Source organism: Aptenodytes forsteri, unplaced genomic scaffold (genome assembly GCF_000699145.1).
Source record: "Aptenodytes forsteri isolate BGI_AS27 unplaced genomic scaffold, ASM69914v1 Scaffold75, whole genome shotgun sequence".
Classification (NCBI taxonomy): domain Eukaryota; kingdom Metazoa; phylum Chordata; class Aves; order Sphenisciformes; family Spheniscidae; genus Aptenodytes; species Aptenodytes forsteri.
In genome coordinates this window covers 1,989,299-1,999,613 of record NW_008794171.1, presented here as the reverse complement: position 1 = coordinate 1,999,613, position 10,315 = coordinate 1,989,299, and the positions used below count along the sequence as shown (strand labels likewise).

Here is a 10,315-nt window from a genome sequence, read left to right as displayed (position 1 = left end):
CGCATCAGCATCGAGTCGGCGTGCGAGAAGCAGGTGCAGGAGGTGGGGCTGGATGGCAGCGAGACCTACCTGCAGCCGCTCTCCATGTCCCAGAACTTGGCGCGCCTGGCGCAGCGCATTGACTTCAGCCAGGGCTCCGGCTCCGAGGAGGACGAGCCGGGTTCGGCGGGCCGCGCCTGGGCCGAGCCGGGCGAGGCGGAGGATGAGGAAGGTGAGGGGCGGCGGGCCCGCGGCTCCCTGTCAGTCGGCCCGCGGCCGGGCCCAGAGCCTGAGCTCTCTCACCGGGCTGCAGCTGACGGAGGCCTACAGCCCCACAGGCCCTTGGGCGTGGCTTGCCTTCCCCCGTGGATTCCCACGGTTGGCCGTGGGTCAGGTCAGAATATTCGTGACCGAATACCGCAAATTACAGCAGTGGAGTGGAAAAGGATAGATCCAGAGATCGTGCTGTTAAGTTGTGTTTCATGCCGTTGTGGTCTCTCTGTGGTTTAAGAATGAGCCTTACACTGTATCTTTTTACAATCCTTTGTTTTCCCTTCTTTTGTTTTATTTTTAGGGTTGGTAAAGTTTCAGCCGTCCCTCTGGCCTTGGGATTCAGTGAGGAACAACTTAAGAAGCGCCCTGACTGAGATGTGTGTGTTGTACGATGTTCTTAGTATTGTCAAGGATAAAAAGTTCATGACTCTAGATCCAGTTGTGCAGGATCCCCTTCCTCCAAAACAGGTATATTGTACCTAGTTGTGTAGTTTTTATGGCTTGATACTAAAGATTTTATTTCACTGGGATTTTTCATGTATGATACATACAAGATTTAGTAAAATGTTCTTTGTGATGTGCTGGTACAGTGCTTTATGGGTCCGGGGAAGGCTGAGAATGGGAGGTGAGGCTGATTTCAAAGGCCTCTTTGCTGAAGCTGTAAGTCAAAATGCTGCTTGTGGCTACATAATATTGTCATGAAAGTTACTCTAGATAAGTTGCTGAACATCCAGCAAAACTAAGTTGTCAGTCAATGTCAATTAGTACAACTAATAATAATTTTGGGGGAATTAACATACAAGAAGTTTTTTTCTTTATTTGTTACTAGAATCCTCAGTTTCTACAGCTGATTTCAAAAAAGAAGTCGTTAGCTGGAGCAGCTCAAATCCTGTTGAAAGGTGCAGAAAGATTATCCAAATCTGTTGCAGAAAACCAGGAAAATAAGCGACAAAGAGACTTCAACTCTGAACTGCTAAGACTGAGACAACATTGGAAGCTGAGAAAAGTAGGAGACAAAATTCTTGGTGATCTGAGCTACAGAAGTGCAGGTAAACAGTAGGGTCTTTTGTTTTTCTCAAGAATGGGTATTTATATTTCACAATTTTTTTTGTGACTGGAAAAACAGATGGAATATTTTTAATAACAAATAGTATCAGATAATAAAGTATTATCATAGAATCATAGAATAGTTTGGGTTGGAAGGGACCTCTAAAGGTCGTCTAGTCCAACCCCCCTGCCGTGGGCTGGGACCCCTTCCACTAGATCAGGTTGCTCAGAGCCCCGTCCAACCTGACCTTGAATGTTTCCAGGGATGGGGCATCCACCACCTCTCTGGGCAACCTGTGCCAGTGGTTCACCACCCTCAGTGTAAAAAATTTCTTCCTTGTATCTAGTCTATATCTACCCCCCTTTAGTTTAAAGCCATTCCCCCTTGTCCTGTCACAACAGGCCCTGCTAAAAAGTCTGCCGCCATCTTTTTTATAAGCCCCCTTTAAGTACTGATAGGCTGCAAGAAGGTCTCCCCAAAGCCTTCTCTTCTCTAGGTTGAACAACCCCAACTCTCTCAGCCTTTCTTCATAGAAGAGGTGTTCCATCCCCCTGATCATTTCCGTGGCCCTCCTCTGGACCCGCTCGAACAGGTCCGTGTCTTTCTTCTGCTGAGGGCTCCAGAGCTGGATGCAGTACTGCAGGTGGGGTCTCACCAGAGCAGAGGAGAGGGGCAGAATCCCCTCCCTCGACCTGCTGGCCACGCTTCTTGTGATGCAGCCCAGGATACGATTGGCCTTCTGGGCTGCGAGCGCACATTGCTGGCTCATGTCCAGCTTGTCATCCACCAGTACCCCCAAGTCCTTCTTGGCAGGGCTGCTCTCCATCCCTTCACCCCCCAGCCTGTATTGATACCGGGGGTTGCCCCAACCCAGGTGCAGGACCCTGCACTTGGCCTTGTTAAACTCATGAGGTTCACACAGGCCCACTTCTCGAGCTTGTCCAGGTCCCTCTGGATGGCGTCCCGTCCCTCTGGCGTGTCGACCGCACCACTCAGCTTGGTGTCATCTGCAAACTTGCTGAGGGTGCACTCAATCCCACTATGTCATTGATGAAGATATTAAACAGTACCGGTCCCAATATGGACCCCTGCGGGACGCCACTTGTCAGCAGTCTCCATCTGGACATTGAGCCGTTGACCACTCCCCTCTGGATGCGACCATCTAACCAATTCCTCACCCACCGGACAGTCCCCCCATCAAATCCATACCTCTCTAGTTTAGAGAGAAGGATGTTGTGGAGGACCATATCAAAGGCCTTACAGAGGTCCAGATAGACGGCATCTGTAGCCCTTCCCATGTCCACTGATGTAGTCCCTCCATCATAGAAGGCCACTAGGTTGGTCAGGCAGGACTTGCCCTTGGTGAAGCCATGCTGGCTGTCTCGAATCACCTCCCTGTCCCCCATGTGCCTTAGCATAGCTTCCAGGAGGATCTGTTCTGTGACCTTCCCAGGCACAGAGGTGAGACTGACTGGCCTGTAGTTCCCCGGGTCTTCCTTTTTTCCCTTTTTAAAAATGGGGGTTATGTTTCCCCTTTTCCAGTCAGTGGGAACTTCACCGGACTGCCATGACTTCTTAAATATGATTATAGTTATGAGACAATTATAAAAGGAGGAAATTTGTTTTATTATCAGGGAAAATATCCTGCCATCTTCAACCTAGAAAGTGATTTTAAAAGCTGACTGTGTAGGATTGTAGTAAAGATTCCTTTACAGAAGCAATTCTGCATTGACGGTGTAGTTCATCATTTGACAGGTAGACCTTGTAAATTGTTGGCTTTTATCTACATTTGGTCTGTAAAGCATTTTAAAAAAATTAAGGAGCATCTTGCATTTTTCTCTGAGTGAAGACGTATTTATTATACCTATTATTCCTACGCTTGTGAGAAGTGATACTGAGCATATGCATTATTTCATGGATTGCAGTGGGAGAAGGTAACCAGCCCAGAGTTCTAGAGCCAATTATGGAGTGAAGGAGTGAATACAGAATCTTGCCAAACTTAAGATGTAGATACAAAGCAGGCATCTGTACCAGTTATGTTGGGCTCCAGTTGTCATAATTATCAAATTTAAGGTTGTTAATCTTGTGTTCATGAAGAAGCTGTAGATGTAACCCAGGATATGTCTCTTTTTAGATGATTTATCCTAGACTAGGTGAAGTGTGCCCTGGATGTAAAAGGGATGCAACTGGGACAGATGTGGGCACCTGCCTTTATCAGTCCCACCTGAATGACTGGCTGTATGGCTGGTTTTTACAGACTGAACACTGTCATAGTTTTAAGACTGCAAGCCAAACATCATCAGCATTCCTTTAAATCAGTAGGGGTGTTGCACCTTAAGCTACTTGCTTGCAAAACTTTGGGCAGTTAACTTTTTTGTCTTGTTTTAAGCAAATACCTTTTTTTCTCCTTCCCTGCTTCTGCTGACACCATTTTGAAACACTGTTGATTTTCTCCCATACTATTAAATACTACTTGCTAACTTACTGTAAAATATTACACAGCACACGCTGGAGGACTGAGATGCTGATGTGCTGAAATGAGCTTTATAATTTACCTGTTTGTTTAAGAATTCATTAAGAAATTTTAGTCAAGCCGAACTATGGAGGTTTGGAGACTTAGAAATACATATTCTTCCAAAATGGAGGTATGAGCTTCATTATTTGCAGAAGATGCCTTATAGTATGTGTGTCTTTGTCCTTCCTTTCTTAGGCTCCCTTTTTCTTCATCATGGCACGTTTGAGGTGATAAAGAACACTGACATTGACTTGGATAAAAAGATACCTGAGGATTACTGTCCATTGGATGTTCAAATTCCAAGTGATTTAGAAGGATCAGCTTATATAAAGGTTTGCCAGAGAAACTTTAATAATATAGCACAGGTTTTGTTTTATTATTTGTATGCTTGCAACAAAGAACAAACATCAAATCATGTTCTCTTTTGCCTAGGTTTCTATTCAGAAACAAGCTCCAGACATTGGTGACCTTGGGACAGTCAATCTTTTTAAAAGACCCATGCCAAAATCAAAGCCAGGTATAGCTAGCTATATGTTGTTTTCTGAGCACATTCTCAAGAAATGGGTTTGCATCTGATGTTTATTGAAAATTCTAGCTTGAAAGAAGGGTGAACAAGAATATTCTTATTTAACCTGAAATTTTCTGTGTAGGTGCTGCTTGGGCTTTGGAAAGATGATGCTTTCAGAGTGTACTACTTCAGTTTTTTATACGTTTACTCAATTTCTGAAATAAAATTACTAGGATTGTATTTCAGGTATTCTGGAGCACCTCTCGTTAGTCATTAAGAGTTTGAGCACATAACCAAAAGCAAACCAAGGTGTTGTGGCTCAACTGGATTAAATGTCCGTTCACTCTTAATGTTGCCCAAAATGCATCATTTGTTTCTGCGGCTTGTCTGTTTTCTCTGAATCTGAAAGTGTGCTGGTAACATGCATTAATTGCCAACAGCTCACCTGGCAGATAGTAGCTTGATTCATTTGATGTGTGACAGTATCTGAAGGTGTAAACCTTTGGGATTAAAAATTCATCCTTAACTCCTTAGGATTAAAAAGAACTGGCAGGATTTTATTTCACAGTGATCTGTGACACAGATGCTTGTGCTGTCTTGAATATAGACAGGATGTTGTATGAAGTAGATGTTTCATATGGTATTCAGGGTATAGTATAGAGCTTGTGTGCTTACTCAGACCAGAATCTTCCAAGAATTTTCTGCCTATAAATCCTGTGAAAGCACATACATTAATTTAACATTTGGTCGTTCATTGTAGCGTGAATTTAATAAAGCCAGAAGTATCATTGAAAGTAAATGGCAACTTAAGAAGCAGGGGTTCATAAGCAGAGTTCACAAAAGGCCTGGGAATGTAACAGGCAATTCCAGAAGGGAGGTGCAGTTCACAATATACCTATATATAAAATCGACGTAAAATGCACTAGTGTTATCTTAAAGTGCTTGCTCAACTGAGATAAAATTCTGAAAACACTCAATTTGGATAGAAGACACTGACTACCTTATCTTAGTGATTACTCATAGCTACTGCACGGTATCTGGTATCGGAAGCTACCTTTGTAGCTTCTCTTTACCCTTTCCTTCTGCAAACGTTGATTTATGTTTTTCAGGTTCTCCACACTGGCAGACAAAGTTGGAGACTGCACAGAATGTTCTTTTATGTAAAGAAATTTTTGCCCAGCTGTCACGAGAAGCTGTTCAAATTAAATCACAAATTCCTCACATTGTTGTGAAAAATCAGATAATCTCCCAGCCTTTCCCAGGTAGGAAACTTTTTGAGACTTCTTAACCTACGGTTATTTGCTTAAAGATGAACTGAAATTTGGGGCAGGGGGCGGGGGGAAGTAATCTTGTTTTTCAAAGGTTTTGAAAAACAGAATTTCCCAGAATTTGAATTTCATTTGCTAATTATAGAAAAATTCAACTAATGCACTTTAGTTTCTAATTTACTCATATTTTATTGTATGGATTTTGGATTGTTTTTCTTTGTGTTTAATGTCAGTCGCACTTAAAGCTGTCAACTGTAATGCCACGTGCACATTGCAGTTTGGAGCTGCGCATAAGTCATTGCTCCTGGATTGCATGCAGGTCAAATTTAAGACTTCAGTTAATGGGTCTTCAGAAGAATGGAGGCTAATACTCTTCAGTGAGTATAATTAAACAGCATGAAGATGGCTTAGAGTTGGCTGATGAATCCTCTGTTCTTACAAGGAGTACACAACTGATTACATCATGTGAAGAATGTTTCTGGATTGCTTAAAATGTATATGATGGTAAATCATTCCTTCTTTGGGGAAGGAATGTGGTCCTGGGGACTCTTCTTTTTGTGTGGAATTGAGTCATAGAAATCGGTGTGAAATGCACCTAGTGATTTACTAGTTGGCCTGTCAACACTTCAGTGAGTAGCAAGTCTTACTTGCCTTTGGTGCTGTGCTCTCCAACATCATTGTTTGATTTTTCTCTGATACAGTGAATACTTGTTGTAAAACTACTGACTATAAAACGTGAAGAAAAAGCAGTTCTCAGTAGCCTTCTTAAAAAAAAAAAAAAAATGAGGACACTGACAATTTTCATCTGCTTTGAACAGGTTTGCAGTTGTCTATTTCTCTGTGTCACTCTTCCAATGACAAAAAATCACAAAAGTCTGCTTCTGAAAAACAGAATCCAGAGGATCACCTCTATGTTCTGGAACATAATTTGCATCAACTTATCAGAGAGGTAATGCATTTATGGTCAAGGACTGAAGAGTCTTTGGGCTTTTGTTCAGACTTCTACATAGTCTGCGGCACTGTTGTAACAACAGAGTGCCACTAGAGGCCAGTCACTTTCTATCCATTTGTGTAAGGCAACCTACCGTTCAGTTTTAGTATGTATGGGTGCTTAGGGAGTTCTTTACTAAGTAAAGAATGCTAGTAGTTCTTTACTTAACCTCAGGCCTGGCTGCCCACTTCAGAAAAGCAATGCAAGGTCTTTCCAGTACAGCTCATCAGTCTCCCTTTTTTCCTTGTGTCTAGTGCTTGTCAAGTACTTTAAGTGAGTATCTGTTCAGACCATGCTCCCGTGAAGAAAGAACAATCAATTACTATAATAACTTCGCTTCTTTTGAGGTCCACTTCTCTGTTTCAGTGTTTTAGATTCTCATATAATCTAGCAGAAGGACGTGGGGTAGAAGGTTGAGGTTGCAACGTCTGTTCAGGAAAGGAGCACAATTTCAGATGTCTAAGCAGTTGTGAAATCGTGTTCCAGAGAGTGTTCATCTCCTTAGAGCATGGCTCTGCGAGTCATGCAGTCATGTGGAATAGTCCAGTGTTTTAAAGACTGAACTAGGTTTCATGAAGCTTTGGCTCAGTGCCCAGTTCTGTTGTGAATTTCCTTTCTTAACTTCGAACATGTTGCTAAATCTTTTTGTACCTCAATTTTTTATCTCGAAAATGCTTCCTTTATTTTTGTTGGACCATTCTGTCTGTTTCCAGAGATGTATACAAGGCAGACTTATTAGTAGGAGCTACTGCCTGCCATACTACCGAGTTTTTGTTAGCTAGCACCTTTTTTTAAAAATCACTTTCCATAAGGTTTGAAAGACCTGCATAAACATGGGAGGCAAAGTATGAGTGTAAAGCTGGCTTTAAAGTGCTGTCAAGTTTATAAAGTAAAAAAGTTGCACTTTTTGAAAGTATGTACACTTAAAAAACCTGATGCAGCATATTGTAGTATACATATTATTTCTTGCAGATACATTATTTGGTCACTTCCTTTTGTAACATCTGTTGTTTGTTGCAGTGCCACAAGCAAACCCTGAGCTCAACAGTGATGCCACATCCAGCTAGTGCACCTTTTGGCCATAAGAGAATGAGACTTGCAGGACCCCAGGCTTTTGATAAAAATGATATCAGTTCTTTACAGTCGAATGAAGGACTTCTGGAAAAGATAATAAAGCAGGCAAAACATATCTTTTTGAGACGCAGGTAGGTTGCAAGCTATTCTTGTTAAAATAAAATGTACCGTTATGTAGAATACAATTGATCTTTTTTCAGTGTTCTTAAAACTAGCTACTTCTTCCTTCACTGTTAAAATAGTCTTTATTTGTAAGTACTAAGAACCAATAACATATAATGAAATATGAACAAACATCACTCAGCTAGTAAAAAAAGAAAAAAAAATTAGATTTCTTCAAGATCTCTGTGACGGTTATGACATAGGCTGCTGACAATTGTCCCTACATTTCTTAAACTGCATAAATCTTTTTTAGTATTCTTTGCTGTGCAATAGCCAATACTGAGTAACATCACTTTAATACTGGTGCAGAATGTATGTGAAATGTACAGAGTAAACTAAGTGTGCTTCATTAGCACCAGAATGGTGCTGAAACAGAACTTTGATCCACATGGTTCTGTTAAATTTGCCTTTTTTTTTTTTTTTTTTTTTTTTTTTTTTTTGTCCCACAAATTTTTTTAGTTTTAGTGTGCCACCAAAAAAAACCCCAAATTAATAACCTACTCATTTCCTTTAAACAAGGTAACAGCACAAACTGTCTAGATTATTGTGCGCGGAATATGTCTTTATCTTCTAGAACAGCTCGAACCATTGACAGTCTGGCTAGTCGTATTGAGGATCCTCAGATTCAGGCCCACTGGTCCAATATAAATGATGTTTATGAATCCAGTGTTAAAGTTCTAATAACTTCTCAAGGATATGAACAGATATGCAAGTAAGTATGAAAGTGCATGTTATCTTTCTAGTTGTAGAAGCATGCAGCAATGGCAGAGTGTATTCAAGTTGTGTTTTACAGGTTTAGATTCTCTTCATACAAGTAGGAGCCCGTTATTTGTGTGCAAGTGTTTGTTTTTCTGACTTGAGGTGGGGAACAGCCACCCTAAGAAAACTCTTCACCCACTTTACACTTTAATGAAGAAACTTAGTAAGTTGTTAACTAGCACAGTTTCTTTTCAAAGAAGGAATTGAAAGTGAAAGTGGCCGTAAATGGGGGGATTTACTTTGGGCAGAGATACTTTATATTCAGCTATCTTTGTATGTGCTGGATTCTAAACTTCCAGTCTCTGGTCATGGAGAGCTAGTCAGTGCTCAGTCCTTGCTTGGTTGCATAGGTACTGAAACATGGAACTCATCTAATTCATGCTATTAGTTACGCACATTGTCATCGAAATAAGAGATTTCACGTTCCAGAAATGAATGTCTCATGCTGACCAGCAGTGAATTAACTAATGCGTTGACAGAGGATGAACCAGTTGTTTTTTCCATTTTGAGCAGTCCTCTCTGGCTGTGTCCACAGTGTGGAGCAGACTGCGGTCATTGGTGTGATTTGTAGTCTCAGTTCCAGAGTACATATGCTGCCCAAGTCTTGGCTGTAGGATAGAACAGGCCCTGAGTACACACCATTTTCCCCTGCACCTCTGGAAGCAAACTTGGGCACAGTGGCAGGCAGGGAGCTGTGAGGCACCTCAGGAGGTTCCTTGACCTGAATAAGCAGTGGACCAGGTCTGGGAACATGCCACAGAATATGTCTCCTGCAGTATAGAGGGAGCTGTTGTGGTGAGTGATGAAACTGAAATGTTTGGAGTTGCTGTCGTATTCCATAGGCTTTGCACCATCCTCATCTTAGCGTTCTTGTCAATGAATGGGAGGGATTTTGTGTTCTCCCACAGCATTCTCCTCAAGAAGCTGGCGGCTCACGGCTTAGACAGGTGGACTCTGCGCTGGGTCAAAAACTGGCTGGACGGCCGGGCCCAGAGAGTGGTGGTGAATGGAGTTACATCCAGTTGGCGGCCGGTCACGAGCGGTGTTCCCCAGGGCTCAGTTTTGGGGCCGGTCTTGTTTAATATCTTTATCGATGATCTGGATGAGGGGATTGAGGGGATTGAGTGCACCCTCAGTAAGTTTGCAGACGACACCAAGTTGGGTGGGAGTGTTGATCTGCTCGAGGGTAGGAAGGCTCTGCAGAGGGACCTGGACAGGCTGGATCGATGGGCCCAGGCCAACTGTATGAGGTTCAACAAGGCCAAGTGCCGGGTCCTGCACTTCGGCCACAACAACCCCATGCAGCGCTACAGGCTTGGGGAAGAGTGGCTGGAAAGCTGCCTGGTGGAAAAGGACCTGGGGGTGTTGGTCGACAGCCGGCTGAACATGAGCCGGCAGTGTGCCCAGGCGGCCAAGAAGGCCAATGGCATCCTGGCCTGTATCAGAAATAGTGTGGCCAGCAGGAGCAGGGAAGTGATCGTGCCCCTGTACTCGGCACTGGTGAGGCCGCACCTCGAATACTGTGTTCAGTTTTGGGCCCCTCACTACAAGAAGGACATTGAGGTGCTGGAGCGTGTCCAGAGAAGGGCAACGAGGCTGGTGAAGGGTCTGGAGAACAAGTCCGGTGTGGAGCAGCTGAGGGAACTGGGGTTGTTTAGCCTAGAGAAAAGGAGGCTGAGGGGAGACCTCATCACTCTCTACAACTACCTGAAAGGAGGTTGCAGCGAGGTGGGTGTCG

The 10,315-nt window shown here is 43.0% G+C and overlaps 1 protein-coding gene across 1 annotated transcript in view; it reads left to right on the top strand.

Moving 5' to 3' along the window:
* Nucleotides 1–6: 6 nt before the first annotated feature.
* MED17 (mediator complex subunit 17) overlaps nucleotides 7–10,315 on the top strand; it is a 14,978-nt gene continuing 4,669 nt past the window's right edge. The window contains exons 1-9 of the mRNA XM_009282408.2: nucleotides 7–211; nucleotides 554–720; nucleotides 1,082–1,301; nucleotides 4,011–4,147; nucleotides 4,248–4,332; nucleotides 5,433–5,585; nucleotides 6,410–6,540; nucleotides 7,603–7,787; nucleotides 8,393–8,530. Coding sequence (XP_009280683.2) covers nucleotides 85–211; nucleotides 554–720; nucleotides 1,082–1,301; nucleotides 4,011–4,147; nucleotides 4,248–4,332; nucleotides 5,433–5,585; nucleotides 6,410–6,540; nucleotides 7,603–7,787; nucleotides 8,393–8,530 — 1,343 coding nt within the window. The 5' untranslated portion in view covers nucleotides 7–84. The remainder of the gene's footprint in view (nucleotides 212–553; nucleotides 721–1,081; nucleotides 1,302–4,010; nucleotides 4,148–4,247; nucleotides 4,333–5,432; nucleotides 5,586–6,409; nucleotides 6,541–7,602; nucleotides 7,788–8,392; nucleotides 8,531–10,315) is intronic.